The sequence below is a fragment of the Oratosquilla oratoria genome, chromosome 9 (assembly GCF_046742065.1).
Source record: "Oratosquilla oratoria isolate Oo_2021 chromosome 9, ASM4674206v1, whole genome shotgun sequence".
NCBI lineage: Eukaryota > Metazoa > Arthropoda > Malacostraca > Stomatopoda > Squillidae > Oratosquilla > Oratosquilla oratoria.
In genome coordinates this window covers 79,099,347-79,119,278 of record NC_134785.1, presented here as the reverse complement: position 1 = coordinate 79,119,278, position 19,932 = coordinate 79,099,347, and the positions used below count along the sequence as shown (strand labels likewise).

Genomic DNA, 19,932 nt, shown 5'->3' with positions numbered 1-19,932 from the left:
CCCTAACAAGTTTTCTGTATCCACTGTTAGTGCTTAACAGCTAAATGTTAGCCTTAACAGGAATTTGTTACCCTTAACTGCTATTTGTTAGTGCTAACAAGTTTTGTGTATACGGCCCCAGCTCTTTACGATCATATATATATATACACACATGTATATATATATATACATACTTATATATATGTATATATATATATAAATATATATATATATACACACACACATATATCTATATCTATATGATGGTGGAAAAAGAAGTCACGGGTCTAGTTCTGAGTTTTTGAGTTTATTCTTGACCAGTGTCGCTCTATGCTTCTTCAGAAGCATAGAGTGAAACTGGTCAGGAATAAACTCAGAAACTTGGAACTAGATCCGTGACTTCTTTTTCCACCTTCATCAACTTGTCACAATTTACCAGCATATACATATATATATATATATATATATATATATATATTATATATATATATATTTTATATATATATATTTATATATTATATATATATATAATATATATATATATGTACAGACGCTCCTCAACTTACGTGTTAGTTACGTTCCGAACGGCCAAACGTAAGTTGAAAATGAACGTAAGTTGTTACTGTACTATACATCCGTAAATTCTATTACTGTATCTTATAAAACACCCCTAAATCATTAATTATACACATAACATTGTAAAATAATAACATTAATTTCAAATGAATTAAATTCAAGCAACATAAATTGAGATGGTGGAGGAGGAGGGGGGGGAGGCAAGGCACGTTCAGTCTGTCATTTGTGTCATGTAAACAATGGATGCAGCGTCATGCGTAAGTATTGTTTGAACTACGGAGAGCGCGCTAAACTAAAAAATTCGCTCAATTTTTTTTTTACCATTTTTTTTTACAGTCGGTTCAAACGTAAAATCGAAAAAATGTAAAGCGAATGAACGTAAGTAGAGGAGCGTCTGTATATATATATTTATATACCACTCCTCGTTTCATGACAATTGGGACCAGCGTCGCTGTCGTTGTCGTTAACTGAATTGGTCGTTAAGCGAAAGTGTATACATATACGTACATGTACTGTATGTACAATGTCCAGCAATACATGTATTTTTATTTTCGTGTATTTTGCCTCTTATACAGTACATTAAAGCTTTATTTACTGTTTTGATAGTACAGAAAACCCTCAAATAACGCGGTGGTTAGGTTCCTGAAATTACCGTGTATGACCAAATCCGCGTATGCTGACATTCCATATTAAATACTGGGGTATTTTTTTTAGTTTCGACCATGGGCGCAATATAGCAATAAAATTAATTATTAATTTTGTAAATTAAAATGTATCAATGTAATATGCAATTTTGTGGGAGGAAATGAAAATAAAAGATACCTTGCTTCGAGCAAATATGCTAATGAACGAAGTCGGTAGCATAGGATCGGGATGCCATCTTATCGTCTGTCAATTGACGGCCTCGGTACTTCCGATAGTACCTCGCCAGGTACATTTTCTTGAAGGAATGTTATGGAGCGGAGATACATACATTCCTTCAAGCTGCAAGAACTTTGTATACCCCGCAAGCTGAGAGAGTGGTTGAAAAGCCCGCAAATGTCTCTCACGACGATGACAATGAGGACGAGCCGGATGACATTTAATTTGCAGGTAATTATTTATTAAACACAGGTTAGGTTAGTTTAGTTTAGACAAATTTATCATCCTTTCATTTCTTCGATGTCGGCATCTATCATAACAAACATGGCGTACCATTTGTCCGACATGAATTTGTTACAAAATCTGTTTTAGCACTTTTTTTTCCGCTCACAAAATTGCTTATTTCGTTGATACATTATAATTTACAAAATTAATAAATAATTTTCTATGGCTATATTGCGCCCATGGTTGAAACTAAAAATTTACCAATACCGGTAGATACTTTACCCCAGGTAGTTTTTGCAGCTTGCAGGATGTAGACCTAAGCTTCAGAACACTTCACCTCACAGCTGATATCCACCGTACAAGTTCATTTATAACATCATACAAATTTGCCTCAGCCAACTTATCGTACACGACGTCGTAACTTCGGGAAATTTACGTTAAACGAATATTGGTCTGTCATAAAGCCCGTCGTTACTCTGCGTTGTCGTTAACCGAGTAGGTCGTTAAACAAGGAGTGCTTGTATATATATATATATATATATATATATATATTTGTATATATATATATATATATTACATATGTATATATTATATTTATTATATATGTATATATATATTACATATGTATATATTATATATATATGTATATATATATATATATTGTATTTCCCCTGCAGTGGAAGAAACTGAAAAAATCCAGGAAATTGGAAGAAAAAACTTTTCCAATTCGTATTATCAGTTATCTTCAAGCTTTTTTAAAGAATTTGTGAATTTATAATGTAAATAATTGTTTAAATTAGATATGTAAGATGTATTACATCAATAATGAAGATGTTACTACCCAATAAGTCATCTAATAGAAGCATGTACTACTAGCACAGCATGCAGGAGTATTATATAAAACCTTGAAACATGGTGCATATGTGTATTCATGCAAGTTAAACCACCAGATATCAGAGCTATATTTTTTGCTGTTCTTGTGTGAGGCTACAACATCCCTTTTGTCCTTATGTGTGAACCTATGCTCAAGCCACCTTTCATGCTTGTGCTCAAGCCTACTCATCAAACTCAAGCGCAAGCCTTATCATGGTCAAGTACAAGCTGACTTTTCATGCTTATCCCTATCCTTTGAATAGACTAGTAGATAGAAAATAGATAAAAGATTATTTTACATATTTTGAATTTGTAAGTCTATCTGCTACACTTCTATGCTCCAGAGTTTGTGCAAACCAACAAATTCCTCACCAGAACATTAATACAATATTTAAATGGGATCAGAGGTACTATTAGATGGATTGGCTATGGTAAGGACACATGAGGCACAGTGTATCAGTTTTTTGATATCTAAGTGGTGATTATAATTGCTGCCCCATATATAGTGGGATCATGATTCTATGCATGTTTGACTATCACTTGTTTAACTAGTGAATTGCAGAATATGTGACTTGTAAATATGTGTAAGTTACTGTTTTCCCTCCAACATTAATCCAATTTGAAATGGAGAACTTTCTTAAACTATTCCACAATTTGAAATGCACATATAATGATACATGGAATTTTTTAGCCCACTTTAGTTGTTTATAATTGGTTAATTGGAAGAAGTATAAACTTGTTGATCTTTGGTGATAATGTTTTGTATATTACCTGAGGGTAAGTGTTTTCAGTACAGTTTGTAACCTAAAGCTAGAAGCCTTACCACTTAGAACCTGCTGTTCACTATTCATTAACGATTTTCTATTCCATTTTCACAAATTGGATTATATGCAGAACATAAAGGATAAGTTGTCTCGCATCTGTCTAATCTCTTTTTCCTCTTACCTCAGGTGAGCCTCCAGATCTATTTTAGTTATAATCAGATAGCAATCTTGAATGAGGATGATCTGCACTTTACCTTCCAAGTTAGGAGTGACAACTACAAAACTGACTCTGGCAACCATATTTCTCAGCTCAAGGTTCCTATTGAGACAAAGCTAGATGTTGATGCCTCAGGGTAAGGTTGCATAAGTTTGCCTTCTAAGGTGGGGGATCAATTTGGTTGCTACCTTCTGTATTCTGTTGTTCTTATTCACATCCTTCATTTTGTGTGGAAATCAATCAAGCCATTGCCCCAGGTCTCTTGTGCAGGAGACCCAATGCTCCCAGATAACTGACAATGGCCACCAGATAGGCTTATACATCATTCAAGGAAGAAATATAGTCTATCTTTTACTAATATACTCAACTAATAGTTTTTTAAGAAACCCCTCATCTGTTCTAATGTTTCCTTTAAGTTCTTCAATGTGTTCAATCTCTATGGTTGTGATTTGTGAGGTACCTTGTTGAAGGTTTTATCCAGATTTAAGTAGAGACAAAAAATATCTTCCACAGATTGAGCACAAAGGAGGTAATCCGTGTTGTAACCAACTCAACTGTGGGTCTTGGACCATTTCTAAACATCAGTGAGCGTGCCAATGGTTCCCTAACTCCAGAGCAAGTTGGGCCATCTTTCAAACATGTCTACTCCCTATTAAACCAGGGTCCATCACCAATCCTTACGGCAGAGGTAAGGCTAATGCCCTTTCATTTGTGTATTTTTATGATAGTGTTGAAGTCCCTCATCAGAATGATATTCTCACATTTTTCAGTGATTCTATCCAAATATTTAGCTGTATTTTTCATTTGTTCTTTGTACTCAGCTGCATTCCATGCATTTGTTTTTAGAGGGATGTATGCTGCTATAATGTCTTTCTCTACCTCCTCAGTTATGATTTTTGTATTCATTATCTTGACCACTCTTTCTCTCATTTCCACTTCTTACACACATGGAAAGAATGAGTGAAGAAGATTAGCAAAAGAAGTGGGAAAGGCAGAAGTGAATGGAGTAAAGGGGGCTTTGAGCAAGAAGGGAATGACTGCTTGACAAGGAAGGGAGAAGGCAGGGGATAGGGGTGAGTGGATAATGTCTGTGTACAGATGATAGTTTGATGCAGCCTGAAGGGATTTCTCCCCATCTTCTCTATTTTTTGCATGAGGGGACAGAGAAGGGGGGTTGTCAATTAAGTGAAGAGGCATTGCTGTGGATGTACTTTGTGACATGTTTTTAACATTACATCATCTTTACCTGTAAATGATTGGGATCAAGTTAGTAGGTTAATATACATTACAGACGCTCCTCAACTTACATTTTAGTTAGGTTCCGAACGGCCGAACGTAACGTGAAAGTGAACGTAAGTTGTTACTGTACTATACATCCATAAATTCTATTACTGTATCTTATAAAACACCCCTAAATCATTAATTATAAACATAACATTGTAAAATAATAACATTAATTTCAAATAAATTAAATTCAAGCTACATAAATTGAGATGGTGGAGGAGGAGGAGGAGGCAAGGCACATTCAGTCTGTCGTTTGTGCCATGTAAACAATGGACGCAGCATCATGCATAAGTATCGTTTGAACTACGGAGAGCGCGCTAAACAAAAAAATTCACTCAAAAATTTTTTTACAATTTTTTTTTACAGTCAGTTCAAACGTAAAATCGAAAAAACATAAAACGAATGAACGTAAGTGGAGGAGCGTCTGTATATCAATCCCATCGTTTGTTGCAGATGTAGGGGTGAAAAGAAGACTCCTATTTTCTTGGTGGGTATTATTTATGTCCATCCTCCATCTGGGGTATTGGCTGCATGTTATTGTAGCAAATTAGCATGCAGTTGATGCTTTAGGGTCCATATGGGGTTCCCCTATGGACCAGAGCCACACATCATTTTGTCTGTGATAGAGGAAAACTCTGCTCATAGAGAAATGATGACACTTTTATACTACGACTGTCCCTCCGTTATGCTGTCACCCAACCCCTTGTTACCGTCCTGTACCATTTCTCTGAATATTCATTTCCTTGTTTCGCCTACCCTGTGGTGGGGGAAGAGAATGCTACCACCAAGTCTTTCCACTTGAGTTGTAAATGGCAACAATAAACGTGACCGGGGATGGGATTAAGAGTTCTGCTACCTGTAGCCCCAAAAGGGGACATTCCTAAAAAAGTAAAGGCATAAGAGGGTCTGGGAGTTTTGCAACCAGTACCCTAAGGTTTGGGTCTTTTAATGTGCGTGGATGTGGTACAGATGAGAGTAAAAGGGAAGAGATAGGCAATATGTTTGTGAGAAGAAAGATGGATGTGCTGGCTTTGAGTGAAACTAAAATGAAAAGGAAGGGCGAATGTGAGTTTGAGAGTGTAGCTGGGAGGTACTCAGGAGTGAAGAGTGGACGAGGGAGAGAAGGGGTGGCTATACTAGTAAGTGAAGAGATAAGTAAGCTTGTAGTGGAGTGGAAGGAGGTTTCATCAAGGATGATGTGGATGAAGGTGAAGCTAGGAAGGGATATGTGGGTTTTTGTAAGTGCGTATGGGCCTGGTAGTGAGAAGAGGGTAGAGGAAAGGGAGGCTTTTTGCGTAGATATAAATGAGTGAATAGAGGGATTAGGAAGAAATGTCAATGTAGTTGTATTGGGAGACCTTAATGCTAGGGTAGGAAACGAACCAATAGACGGAGTGAATGGGAAATAGGGAGTTCCAGGTAAAAATCGTAGTGGAGAATTGATGGTGGAGATGTGTCTTGAGAGTTGATGATAGCAAACACAGTGTTTAGGAAGAAAGTCAAGCATAAGTACACATGGGAGAGGGTGGTGGATGGAAGGGTGGCAGATAGAGCGTTAATGGACTATATAGTGGTGACCAGGAGTATGGTAGGAAGAGTTAAGGATGTACATGTCCTAAGGGGAGAGAGTAGGGGAATATCAGATAATTTTCTGGTGGAAGGTAAATTGAGAGTGGAGAATAGGTGGAAAAAGAGGAAAAGGGCAGAAGGTAGGGAGGTACTTAGAGTGAACTGCTTAAATGAGAAAGAAAAGGAGAACGAGTATAAGAAGCGGAAAGAGGAGTGGGAGAGAGTAAAGGATAGAGTAGAACTAGGAGTGGATGAGGAATGGGGATGGTTCAAGGAGGGAGTCATAAGGTGTGCAAAGATGGTGTGTGGAACAAGGAGGGCGGGAGGAAATAGAAGGAAGGGTAGTGAGTGGTGAGATGAGGAAGCAAAGAAGGGTGTAGAAGAGAAGTAGCAGGCATTCATAGATTGGCTACAAATTAGGACGAGGGAATTGTATGAGAGGTACAAAGTAAAGAGAAAGGAAGTTAAGCATAAGATAAAGGAAGCAAAGAGGAGACCAGATGTAAAATGGGATAAAAGTATCACAGGAAGTTTTGAAAGTAATAAAAAGATGTTTTGGAAGAAAATTAAAAGAGGAAGAGGAGGCGAATCAAGTAGAGAAGAAAAGGTAAAAGGTGCAGATGGAGAAATAATAATGGAAGAGAAGGCAGTGAGAGGAAGGTGGGGCAAAGTATTTTAGGGAGTTGCTAAATGTGAAAGAGGATAGGGAGGGAAAGGTAGTTGCAGTGGGAAGGGCTAAGAAAATGAGAATGATGAGTGAGGAAAATGAAGGAGAAATAGGGAAGGATAAAGTAAAAGCAGCTGTTAAGATGAGAGCAGGTAAGGCACCTGGGTTGGATGGATGCCATGCAGAATGTCTGAAGAAGGGAGGTAGTGTTATGATGGACTGGCTGGTGAGGTTATTTAATGTTTGTTTAAGAGAGGGTAGAGTGCCGGAAGACTGGAGGAGTGCCTGTATAGTTCCGCTTTACAAGGGAAAGGGGGACATGTGTGCGTGTAGTAGTTTCAGATGGGATCAGCTTGTTAAGTGTAGTTGGGAAGGCTTATGGGAGGGTCTTGATTAACCTCTTCAGTACGGGCCTTAACCCCTTCCATTGGGTGCCGCACACGTAGGCGTCATGAGGAGCAAGTGGATTCGCGACGCTGCCATATCGGCGTCTTGATTATATTTATTGTAGTCGCCCCTGTTTTGTTACATTCTCCCAAATGCGCCCTGAATCCCATTCTCTGTGGTTTTCAAAATTCGTGGGTGAAAGAGAGAACGATCGATATAAGCGGTGACTATATTTTATGATGTGAATATTATTACGACACGTCATACGGCTGGCATTGGCTGCTGCCCGCGAGATTTAAGTCCCGTACTGAAGTGGTTAAATCTCGCGGGCAGCAGCCAATGCCAGCCGTACGACGTGTCGTAATAATATTCGCATCATAAGATATAGTCACCGCTTATATCGATCGTTCTCTCTTTCACCCGTGAATTTTGAAAACCATAGAGAATGTGATTAAGGGCAGTTTATAGAGAATGGGGCAACTACAGTGAATATAATCAAGACGCCGATATGGCAGCTTCGCATATCCACTTGCCCCTCATGATGCCTACATATGCGGCACCGTATGGAAGGGGTTAAGAGGATTAGGAGAGGAACAGCGGGAGTAATTGGTGAGGAACAGTGGTTTTAGGATAGGTAGGGGTTGTGTAGATCAGATTTTTATGGTAAGACAGATATGTGAGAAAGTTATAGGAAAAGGTAAGGACGAGTTTTTGGCTTTTATGGATCTGGAAAAAGCTTACAATAGGATAGACAGGAAGGCACTGTGGGAGGTACAGATTGACCTCTCATTAACGGACACCGCATTACCGGATATTGGATGCAACGGACAAAATCCGCTGGTCTGGTCAGAAATCACCTGGTCCGGTCTCACAGTCTAAATTTCGCGGGTAGGGTGAATGCGTCCGTTAGTTCGGCGTTTGTCCGCTGAGTGGCTGGTGGCATGATGGCACGCACTTTGTTTTGTTTACTAGTTAACAAGATTGTGATGTCGGAGATGTGCCAGGCTATTGACACGTTCATAACTTACGTTGATATCTCTGCTAACAGTGACATTCAGGTTTATTATGAACACTTTAAGAGAATTATTGATTCATGAACAGTATCAGAAAGGGAAACAGAATTGGACTCCTTTTTCAAGCGGAAAACCACTCCAAATCAACGGATTATTCACATCAACAGACACCATTACCCCCCTTTTAGTCCGTTAATGAGAGGTCAATCTGTACTGCAGATATATGGGATAGGAAAGCTGTTAAGAGCAGTCAAAAGTTTTTATGAGAGTAGCAGAGCTTGTGTTAGGATTAGAAATGGAGAGAATGAATGGTTTGAGGTAAAGGTGGGACTTTGTCAGGGATGTGTTATGTTGTCCTGGCTGTTCAATCTTTACATGGATGGGGTGTTGCAAGAGGTGAATGCAAGGGTAGTGGGTCAGGAGCTGGAGATGGTTAAAGAAAATGGAGAAAAAGTGGGAGGTGAGCCAGTTGTTGTTTGCTGATGACATTGCGCTTGTAGCGGGATCAGAGGAGTAATTGAGGAAGTTAGTGACAGAGTTTTAGGTGTGTGAAAGAAGGAAGCTGAAGATAAATGTGGGCAAAAGTAAGGTGATGAGATGTAGAGGGGGAGAGAGTGACAGCAGGCTGGAAGTGAGCATAAAGGGTGAGAAACTGGAGGAAGTGGATAGTTTCAGATACTTGGGTGCAAATGTGGCAGGAAAGGGAGGAGTGGAGGTGGAGGTAGAATGTAGATTGAAAGAAGTGAGTAAATGCCTTGGTGGATTAAAGAGTGTAATGAGAAATAGACATCTGGGAATGGATGCTAAGAGGAATATGAAGGAGTGATTGTGCCACCAGCATTGTACGGGGCAGAAACATGGAACATAAGAGAGTAAGAGAGGAGTTTGAATGTGTTTGAGATGAGGTGTCTGAGAAGTATGATAGGGGTTGCTAGGCTAGATAGAGTGAGAAATGAGGAGGTGAGGAGGAGAAGGTGGAAAGGGATCTGGGAGATAGGGTTGATGAAAGAGTATTAGGATGGTTTGGACACATGGAAAGAATGAATGAAGAAAGATTATTAAAAGAAGTGTGGAAGGCAGAGGTGGAGTGAATATGAGGGGGCACCCTAGGATGAGATGGATGGATGGGGTGAAAGGGACATCACAAAAGAGAGGAATGTCTGTGAAGGAAGAATGGGAGAGGACAGAAGGTAGGGGTGAATGGAGAAGGGTTGTGTATGGATGATGCTGTGATGCATGAGGGGGAGTGGGTGGGAGATGGGGGGTGAGGAAGTATGTATGAGAAAAAATTTGATTCAGCTCGAAGGGATTTCTACCCGTCTTCTCCTTTTCTGCGTGGGGGGTTGCTGAATTTATGAAGCGGCCTTGCTGTGGATGTGCTGTGTCTTGCGACATTGCTTCTGACCCAGGGCAGTGGACAGGATGCAGGGATGACACGTCATCCAGGAGGTGCCAAAGTGGTTTTTATGCCTTTTTCTTTTTGGCTACCCTCCCATGTAAGGGGGAAAAAGCCTTTAGTATATGTATGTTCAATGGATGGAATAGTTATGCATGAATATCAAACATCAAATACATAACACTGTTTTGCTGCATTGCTTCTGACCTGGACAGTGGGCAGGATGCAGGGATGACCCGTCATCCAGGAGGTGTCAAGATAAGAGGGAGGGTGGAGGGGAGTGGAATGTGTTGGGGATGGAATGGGTGGGAGTGGTTTCTATGTCTTTTTCTTTTTGGCTACCCCCCCGTGTAAGGGGGAAAAAGCCTTTAGTATATGTATGTATGTGTAATGGATGGAATAGTTATGCATGAATATCAAATACATAACACTGTTTTGCTGCATTGCTTCTGACCTGGACAGTGGGCAGGAGACTGGGATGACCTTTCATCCATGAGAAGCTAAGATGAGAGGGAAAAAAAGATGGTGGATGGGAGTGGAATGAGTGGGACTAGAATAGGTGGGAAATGGGTGCATGCCTTTGATTGGCTACCTCCCATATAAGAGGGGAAAAAACATTGGTATATAGACACATGCGTTTGTTCACTGCTGTCATCATACCCCTTCTCATATATTGTTTTCTATCTTTCTGCTATATGTTATACTGCATCATCCACCTAGACATCAGCATTTCTATTAGTTTTGTCTTGGCAAAGCACATTGATTCTTTTTCCTGTAAATATTCATTCATCTCTGATTTTATTGACATCAAGTCATCTGTATTAGCGTAAGGAAAATTATTGTGCTGTCCAAGTCATTAATAGAAATTTACAAAACTGAGAGATCTCTAGATCTGGATGCGAGAGCATCAAAAAGTAATAGGAACAAAGTATTAAGACACATGTTTGTATATAGTTCATGTAATGTAATCATCATTAGCATTTATTGACATATCCCAAATACAGACTGCAAACTGAGAGGAGTTTCAGCTGAATAAAACTGTGTGGCATTAACTGGAACAAAGTCTGAAGAATGTATCAAATATTCACTGTATACAACAAGGAAAGAATGATTGAAAAAAGGTTAGCAAAAAGAGTATGGAAAGCAGAGGTGGATTGAGTGAACTTGAGGGCATGACCAAGAATGAGATGTATGGATGGAGTTGTAAGGATAGAAATTGTTACTATTCTTTCCTGGGTGTGTGATTTTTTTTTTTTTTTTTTTTTGGGGGGGGGGGGGGTTATTTTGCCTAGTTGTATTTACCTAGTTCTATTTTATGGAATGGGAACTATGCTCATAGTGACCAGTTTTCATATCTCTCCACATCCAGTTAGTTCTTAAAATCTTGTATAGTTTTCACTCACTATTTGTGTGTGTGTGTATTTACCTAGTTGTATTTTACAGGACGAGAGCTATGCTTGTAGTGACCCATCTTTGTATCTCTCTACATCAAGTTTGTTCTTAAAATCTTGTATAGTTTTGGCACTCACTGTTTCCCCATTTGGTTTGTTCCAAACATCAATCACTTTGTGTGGGAATCTATTCTTTTTCAAATCTCTTCTGTAACTGTCCTTCTTTAGCTTCTTCTCTTGTCCTCTTATTTCTCTTCTGTCCCATTTTAACAAGTCATCTCTATCAAGAACTTCCATCCCTTTCATAATTCTGTAGTCAGCAAATCACCTGTTTCTCTTCTCTGTTCCAGTGTTGATAGATGTAATTTATCCAATTTTTGTTTGTATGTCAAATTTGAGAGTGTAGGTGCCATTTGTGTTGCTGCTCTTTGAATTTTTTCTAATTTCCTTATTTTTTTTTTTTTTTTTTTTTGTACTAGGTCTCCATAGTGTCACAGCATACTCCAATTTAGGTCTTATCAGTGCAACCACTATGTTCTTTACCATTTCTTCATCCATGTAGTCGAAGGCCACTTTCATTGATCTTGAGAAGTTTAAAGTCTCTCCAACTAGTTAATTGACATGTTTATCTGGTGATAAGTCACTTGAGATAATTACTCCCAGGTCCCTTTCTGAGTTGACTTTTTTGACTTCCTTGGTACTGATTTTGTATTGACCCGCTATTTTTTTTTTTTTTTTTTTTTTTTTTTTTTTTTTCAAATTCCATTATACTTCATTTCTTAACGAGTTCACTTTGCACTTCTGACTCCATTCCCATATTTTGTCTAGGTCTTCTTGTAGCGATCTGCAGTCTTCTTCTGTGCTTACTCTCTTGAGTAATTTGGCATCATCAGCAAAGAAGTTCATGTAACACTTCACTCCCTCATTCATATCATTTATATACAGTCAAACCTCGGTTTTCGAACATAATCCGTTCGAGAAGGCTGTTCGAAAAGCGATTTGTTCGAAAACCAAAACAATTTTTCCCATTATAATCAATGTAAATAATTTTAATCCGTTCCAAGTCTAAAAAAACAACTTTTTCTAATTTTTTTTTCACACAATTGTCTTGCTTTGGCACAAATTGCATCTTCACTAAGAGTATCACCTGCTAACTGTTTCTCATTTACGAAAATCAGCAAAAGTTTCTCCACTTCCTCCAATACCTGTGGCCTTTGTTTGCTAAAAACACTTGATCCTTTAGCCACATCACTTGCTTTAACCTGGTCTTTATTTTTTAGGATGGTGCTTATCGTCGATTTCGCCATCCCAAACTCCTTAGCCAACGCAGACACACGAACGCCAGATTCATATTTCGCTATTAATTCTTTTTTAAATTCAATAGTTTTGCGCACTACTTTCCTCTTTTCTTCACCACTTGAACTTGCTTTCTTTGGACCCATGATTAGGGGCTAATACACGATGCAAAGATGAAAAAAAGTCAGATTTACGTAAATAAGAACGAACACGTCTGCTCGGAATGAACTTTGATCGCAAATGCGCTACGGAGGAAGCATCCTTAGCGTTCGAGTTCTCTCGGCTCGCGAGTGAGCCGCGTTCGGGTACGCTCGGCTTCTTTCGGTTTGTTCGAGAGCCGAAATTTGGTCGAGTTCTGAGACGTAAAATTCTCGAACTTTTTGGTCGAAAACCGATTTGGTCGAGAACAGAAGCGTTCGATAACCGAGGTTTGACTGTATATGGCAAACATTAATGGAGCCAAAACAGAGCCCTGTGAAATGCCGCTTATCACATCTTCTCAGTTTGAGTTTTTGTCTCTAAGCACCATTCTCATTTTTCTCCCACTTAAGAAATCTTTCATCCATTCCAATAATTTACCTAGTATTCCTATTATTTCAATTATTCTTATTAGCTTTTTATGTGGTACTTTGTCAAAAGCCTTCTGCAAGTCCAAGAAGGTGCAATCTGCCCAGCCATCCCTTTTTTGTATTATCTCAATCTTGAGATATTAAATTTGTGGTACATGATCTTCCACTTATAAAGGTGAAGTTTTTAGGGTTTTGTATTTAATTCTCTTCCAAGTGTTTGATCCATTTGTTCCTAATAACCTTTTTGCATATTTTTGCTATTGTGCTTGTAAGGGATACTGGTCTGATGTTTGTAGGGTCTTCTTTGTTTCTTTCTGTATATATTGGTACAGTGTTTGCATTTTTCCAATCTTGCAGTATCTTTCCTTCTTTGAGTGAGAAGTCTTTTATCTTGTATAATTTGTCTGTTAGTTCATCTATACACTCTTTTAATATCCAATTTGCAATTCCATCTGGTCCATGTGATTTCCTAACATCTAGGTTTTTTATTTGGTCTCTTATTTCTTTCTGTGTTACCTTTATTTTTTCATTTTAGGGGATCTTTCTTGCTGTCCGTCTTCCCAAATTTGTGAGTTCTCAATTGTAAAAATAGACCTGAAATGTCGGATCATTTCTGTCATCTAAATATTCTTTATCTCCTTCATGCAGTTTTACAATTTCGTGTTTGCCTTTTAATTTATCATTTACATATCTGTATAAGAGTTTATGTTAATCCTTACATTTGTCTATAATATCTTTTTCATTTTTCTTTTCTTTTATTTTTTCCCTGTGTATATTCACATATCCATTCCCAAGTTTTATATATGTTTGCCATTTGGATGTATTTTTGTCTCTTTTCCATCTTTTCCAGGCTTTGTCCCATCTGTCTTTAGCCTCATTACACCTTTTGTTATACCAACACTTTTTATAAATCTCCTTTTGCTTCTTTTTTGGTACATATTGATCAATTCCTTCTTTGTAATTTTCTTTAAATATGTTCCATTTGTTTTCCATCTTTGTTTCCTCTTTGGAAAATTTATCCCAGTTTGCATTTTGGAATTTTTTTCAAGTTTTACAAAATCCATTTTGTTGTACATTAACATTCCCTCTCACATCGTTTTATTCTTTTAGCTCAAACTCTATTAGTATGTGGCCACTCTTCCCAATTGGTGTCTTATACTCCATTTTGTTCACGATGTCCGGTTCAGAAGTGAATATTAAGTCTAGTTTCAACGGATCCTCATTGTTTCTATATCTAGTATTTTCCTTAACCCATAGTAGAATGTTGCTCCAAAGTTCTTCTCCCCCTTTAACTATCATTTCTTCCCAGATTATTTCCTTTGTTTTAAAGTCGCCCATAATTACTGTGTTACCACCCTCTTTCACTAACTCATTTAGAACATTCATTGTGTCTTCCAGTAATCTAGAATGTTCACTATCAGACTAGGCCTGTGTTTTTGGTGGCACATGTACTACTACAAATTTTCTACTTTTCATATTTTTATTTATAACTCAAATCATAATTAATTCCATATTATATTTGCCTTCTTTTATCTTGTCACCTTTAAACCCTTTTTGGTCAATATCATGACACCTCCTTCCTGTTAATCTGTTCTGTTTTTCACCCAGTGGTTGTATAGACCTATTCCCACCATACTTGTTGATAGAGGACCTTTCAGTTTTGTCTCCACAATTCCTATAATGTCAGGTTTCTCTGTTTTCAGATAGTTGTTTAATTCATTAATTCCAGAGATCATACCGTCCATATTTGTGTATGCCACTTTTAGTTTCATATTTTCTTCTCTTTTTTTTATTTAAGTTTCCATTTTTCTGATGTACCATTCAAAGCCCTCTGTGAGGAGCACTGTCCTAGCCTTCCGATAGGGGGGAGTGTGTGACGTTAAACCATATCATCATCATCATCATCATCATCACCACCACCACCATTCTTTCCGTCTCCGATCCAATACTCTCCCCCCAAAAAAATTTCTATCTCCGTTCTTTTCTCATTTCTACCATTGGCTTTAATTCTGAGAGCCTTGTCTTTCTCTTTTTCCTCATCACTCATTTCCTTTTTTATCCATATATGTCTGAATTTCTCACTGTTTGCTAGTTTAACCACTTTCATAGTATCTCCCCAGCTATCATTTGAGTTCTTAGTTTGATATTCAGAGGTCTATGTTCTTTTTCTTTTGAGTATTTGCCCATCCTGTGAATCTTGTCAATTTCCTTTTCAAAATTTTGCCCTTCGTCTTGAATTTTTTTTCAGAATTTCCTTAGCTATTTCCTTTTCCACCTCTTCTCTCTGGTATTTATACACACCATGTTTTTCTTGGATACCATGGACCACAATGCTTTTACTTTTGTCTATTGTATCTCTCACCCAATTTTCCTTTTCTTTCATTACTTTTATGACTGTTTCTTTTGTATTTTCCTCCAACTGCTTTTGTACTATTTTTCTAAAGGACTTTTTTCATTTTCCTGTTCCTGCTTCTACTGATTTTTTATTTCAAGGTCTGTTTCGTTGATTGACTTTTCCACCTTTCCGGTCACTACCTGTAATTGCTCTTTGATCTTTTTCAGCTCTTCATTTTTATTCTTATCCTTATTTTTCATTCTTTTGTTTTCTCTTTTGAGCATATCAATTTCGCTCATTAGGTCACACAATTCTCTAATTGTTTGCTTGTTACTCTTAAGCAAAGTAGTCAGTTTCCTAAGTAAAGCTTGGTAGTCCAATTATAAATTGATAATCTCTTCCAATAATTAATTTACTTCACAATTTCATAATGCATTGCTATATCTAACTTCTCTATATCTATGCCTTTACCTATTTCTCCTAGATTTCTTTGAAAACCTGAAAAACTGTTATTCTCCCACCTTTGATTTATTCCTGGTGTATCAATTAAACATGTTCTCTTTGGTATAACTCCTCTCAGCGACTTCGCTCTACTTACATCCAGCCCTCTCTTCGCTGCTTCATTCAATATTTTTTCTTAATTTTCTTTCTCCATTGTGCAAATTATACTTTTTTTTTAATAACTGGATTTAACCTTGTCAGTCACTCGAGAAACATAGTCTAAACATTCTGCAAAATAACAACTAGATGTTTCCTTTGTATCAGCAACAAAACTGCTAAATCAGAGCTCAATCGTTGTGTGTGTGTGTGTACATGACGAAGTCAACTCATGTCATGGTTTCCATCCTGCCAAGGAAGTGACATCATCAGCCTCATTCGGAAAGTAGCTATAGGAGAAAAATTCCCGCCATATAGTTCAGGATTTCGATCAAACAGTTTTTTGGGAAAAATTCTTATGGTTCCTCTCTCAGTGGTAAGCTATAATAGGAAGTCTCACTCCTCCACACTTAATCCATAGCCGAATGCCCCTAAGATATTCAAACTAAGATACTCATAACAATGAGTGAAATGCTGTAACCTATACAGGTAAGAGACAAATTTTCCCGGAAATAATTTTATTTAAAATTAAAATAATTTGAAGATATTTAGTAGTTAGGACAATAGTGAAATGCTGTAATCCACACAGACATACATACATAAACCAAAGGCTTTTTCCCCCTTACATGGGGGCTAGCCAAAAAGAAAAAGGCATGGAAACCACTCCCACCCATTCTATCCCCAACATATTCCACTCCCCTCCACCCTCCTCCCTCCCTCTCATCTTGGCACCTGGATGACGGGTCATCCCTGCATCCTGTCCACTGCCCTGGGTCAGGAGCAATGTCGCAAGACACAGCACCTCCACAGAAAGGCTGCTTCATTAATTTGGCGACTCCCCCCTCTCCATCCTCTCATGCAGAAAAGGAGAAGATGGGGAGAAATCCCTTCAAGCTGCATCAAATTATTTCTCATACATACTACCTCACCCCCCATCCCCCACCCACTCCCCCTCATGCATCACAGCATCATTCATACACAATCCCTCTCCATTCACCCCTAACTTCTGTCCTCTCCCATCCTTCCTCAACAGACATTCCTCTCTTTTGTAATGCCCATTTCACTCCATCCATCCATCTCATCCTAGGATGCCCCCTTATATTCACTCCTTCCACACTTCTTTTACTAATCTTTCTTCACTCATTCTTTCCATGTGTCCAAACCATCCTAATACTTTTTCATCAATCCGATCTCCCAACTCCCTTTCCACCCCTGTTCTCCTCCTCACCTCCTCATTTCTCACTCTATTGTGGTGCCGTGATTGATTAGTGTTTAACCAAGAGCACCTCCAATGGGAGTGATCAGAGATACCCACATAAGAACGATTTGGGAAATAAGAAATCAAGGTATACGCTGCCACCACCCAATCGTCTATATGGATATATCTGACCATAAATGGAAACTGCTCCTTGTTATTCACGTCTGACTCCGTCCCCTTTCCTCAGGTCGTTCGGGGTTGGTTCTGGGTAGCGAAAAGGCCTATGCCCAAGTGGGGTAGTAAAAGAATATAAGTGAAGGTTTTCTATGTGTTAATTATTACATACATACATACATATACCAAGGCTTTTTCCCCCTTACAAGGGAGGTAGCCAAAAAGGGAAAGGCATAAAAACACTCCCACCCATTTCATCCCTACATACACTCCACACCCCTCCCACCCTCCCTCTCATCTGAGCACCTCCTGGATGACGGGTCATCCCTGCACCCTGTCCACCGCCCTGGGTCAGAAGCAGTGTCGCAAGACACAGCACATCCACAGCAAGGCCGCTTCATTTAATCGGCGACCCCCCCCCTCTCCGTCCCCCCTTGCATATAAGGAGAGGACGGGGAGAAATCCCTTCGGGCTGCGTCAAAATTTACTCACACATACTACCCCACCCCCCTGCCCATTCCTCCTCATGCAATCACAAGATCATCCATATACAACCATTCTCCACTCACCTCTGTCTTCCGTCCTCTCCCTTCCTTCCTCAACAGACATTCCCCTCTTCCCCAAAGCCCCCTTCACCCCATCCATCCACCTCATCCTAGGACGTCCCCTCATGTTCACTCCCTCCACATCTGCCTTCCATACCTCTTTTACTAGTCTTTCTTCACTCATTCTTTCCATGTGTCCAAACCATCCTAATATTCTTTCATCAACCCTATCTCCCAAATCCTTTTTCACCCCTGTTCTCCTCCTCACCTCCTCATTTCTCACTCTATCCAGCCTAGTAACCCCCACCATACTTCTCAGATACCTCATCTCAAACACATTCAAACTCCTTCTCTCTTCTTCTCTTATGTTCCACGTTTCTGCCCCATACAGTGCTGTTGGCACAATCACTCCTTCATACAGTCTCCTCTTCGCATCCATTCCCAAATGTCTATTCCTCATTACACTCTTTAATCCACCAAGGCATTTACTCGCTTCTCTCAATCTACATTCTACCTCCACCTTCACTCCACCTTTTCCTGCTACACTTGCACCCAAGTATCTAAAACTATCCACTTCCTCCAGTCTACTGCCACTTTCACCCCTTGTACATCTCATCACCTTACTTTTACCTACATTTATCTTTAGCTTTCTTCTATCACATACTCTCCCAAACTCTGCCACCAGCTTCCTCAATCCCTCGTCTGACCCTGCCACAAGCGCAGTGTCGTCCGCAAACAACAGCTGGCTCACCTCCCACTTTTCTCCATTTTCTTTAACCATCTCCAATCCCTGACCCACTACCCTAGCATTCACCTCTCGCACCACCCCATCCATGTATAAGTTGAACAGCCAGGGCGACATAACGCATCCTTGACGAAGTCCCACCTTTACCTCAAACCACTCACTCTCTCCATTTCTAATCCTGACACAAGCTCTGTTTGTGATAATTACTGTTTGTGATAATTACTCCCAAATCTTTTTCGGATCCTACTTTCTTTACTTCCTTGGTTCCAATTGTATATTTTCCTGATATTCTGTTTTTGCTTTTTCCAAACTCCATTATGCTACACTTCTTAGTATTAAAGTCCACTTCCCATTTCTGACTCCAGTTCCATACCCTATTTGGGTCTTGCAGTGCTTCACAGTCCTTATCAGTTTCTACTTTCCTTAACAGTTTGGCGTCATCAGCAAAGAAGCTCATGTAACAGTTCACGTCCTCATCCATGTCATTCATATAGATAGCAAACATTATTGGTGCCAATACAGATCCTTGCAGTACTCCACTGATCACCTTTTTCCAATCTGAATATTTTTCTCTGAGCACTACTCTCATCTTTCTACCAGTCAGGAAGTCCTCCATCCATTTTACTAGGTTCCCTTGTACTCCTCCTATGTGTTCCATTTTTTTTTAGTAATTTTCTGTGTGGTACTTTGTCAAAGGCTTTTTGCAAGTCTAGGAATGCATAATCAGCCCATCCATTTCTTTCTTGCACTATGTCTATTAGCCTTGAGTAGAAGCATATTAAGTTTGTGGTGCATGATCTTCCTTGTCTGAACCCAAATTGTCTTGGGTTTAATATGTTGTGAGCAGTAGTCTATGATAGGGATGACTAGGGCTTTCCATAAGGTTAGCAGGGTATCTGGTTTTCTGATGTGGAAGGTTCTAAGTATGTATCCCATTCGTTGTCTGCATTTTGATACTTTTTTCTATGTGTTGATCAAATGTAGCATCATCCAAAAGTATAACTCCTAGATCTCTTACAGATGTTTGTTGTGTGATATGGTTTCCTTTCGGATCTTTATAATAGGTTTCGTGTTTGTTCTTACCGAACTTTATAAATTCAAATTTGTCTTCATTAAATTTTATGTTATTCATTTCTGCCCATTTGTATATATTTTTTTAGGTCTTTCTGTAGTTGGGAGCAATCTTTTTTGCTAGAGATGGTTTTGAATAACCAAGTGTTGTCTACAAATGATAGTAGTGGGCTGGAGATATTAGTGTTGATGTTGTTGAT

General features: G+C 38.9%; 1 protein-coding gene across 2 annotated transcripts in view; it reads left to right on the top strand.

Moving 5' to 3' along the window:
* The window catches only part of LOC143028637 (integrin alpha-IIb-like), a 641,228-nt gene that overhangs the window by 463,972 nt on the left and 157,324 nt on the right, over window positions 1–19,932 (top strand). For both annotated transcript variants that reach the window (XM_076191051.1, XM_076191050.1), the window contains exons 18-19: window positions 3,465–3,631; window positions 4,009–4,183. In XM_076191051.1, the coding sequence (XP_076047166.1) occupies window positions 3,465–3,631; window positions 4,009–4,183 (342 nt within the window). The remainder of the gene's footprint in view (window positions 1–3,464; window positions 3,632–4,008; window positions 4,184–19,932) is intronic.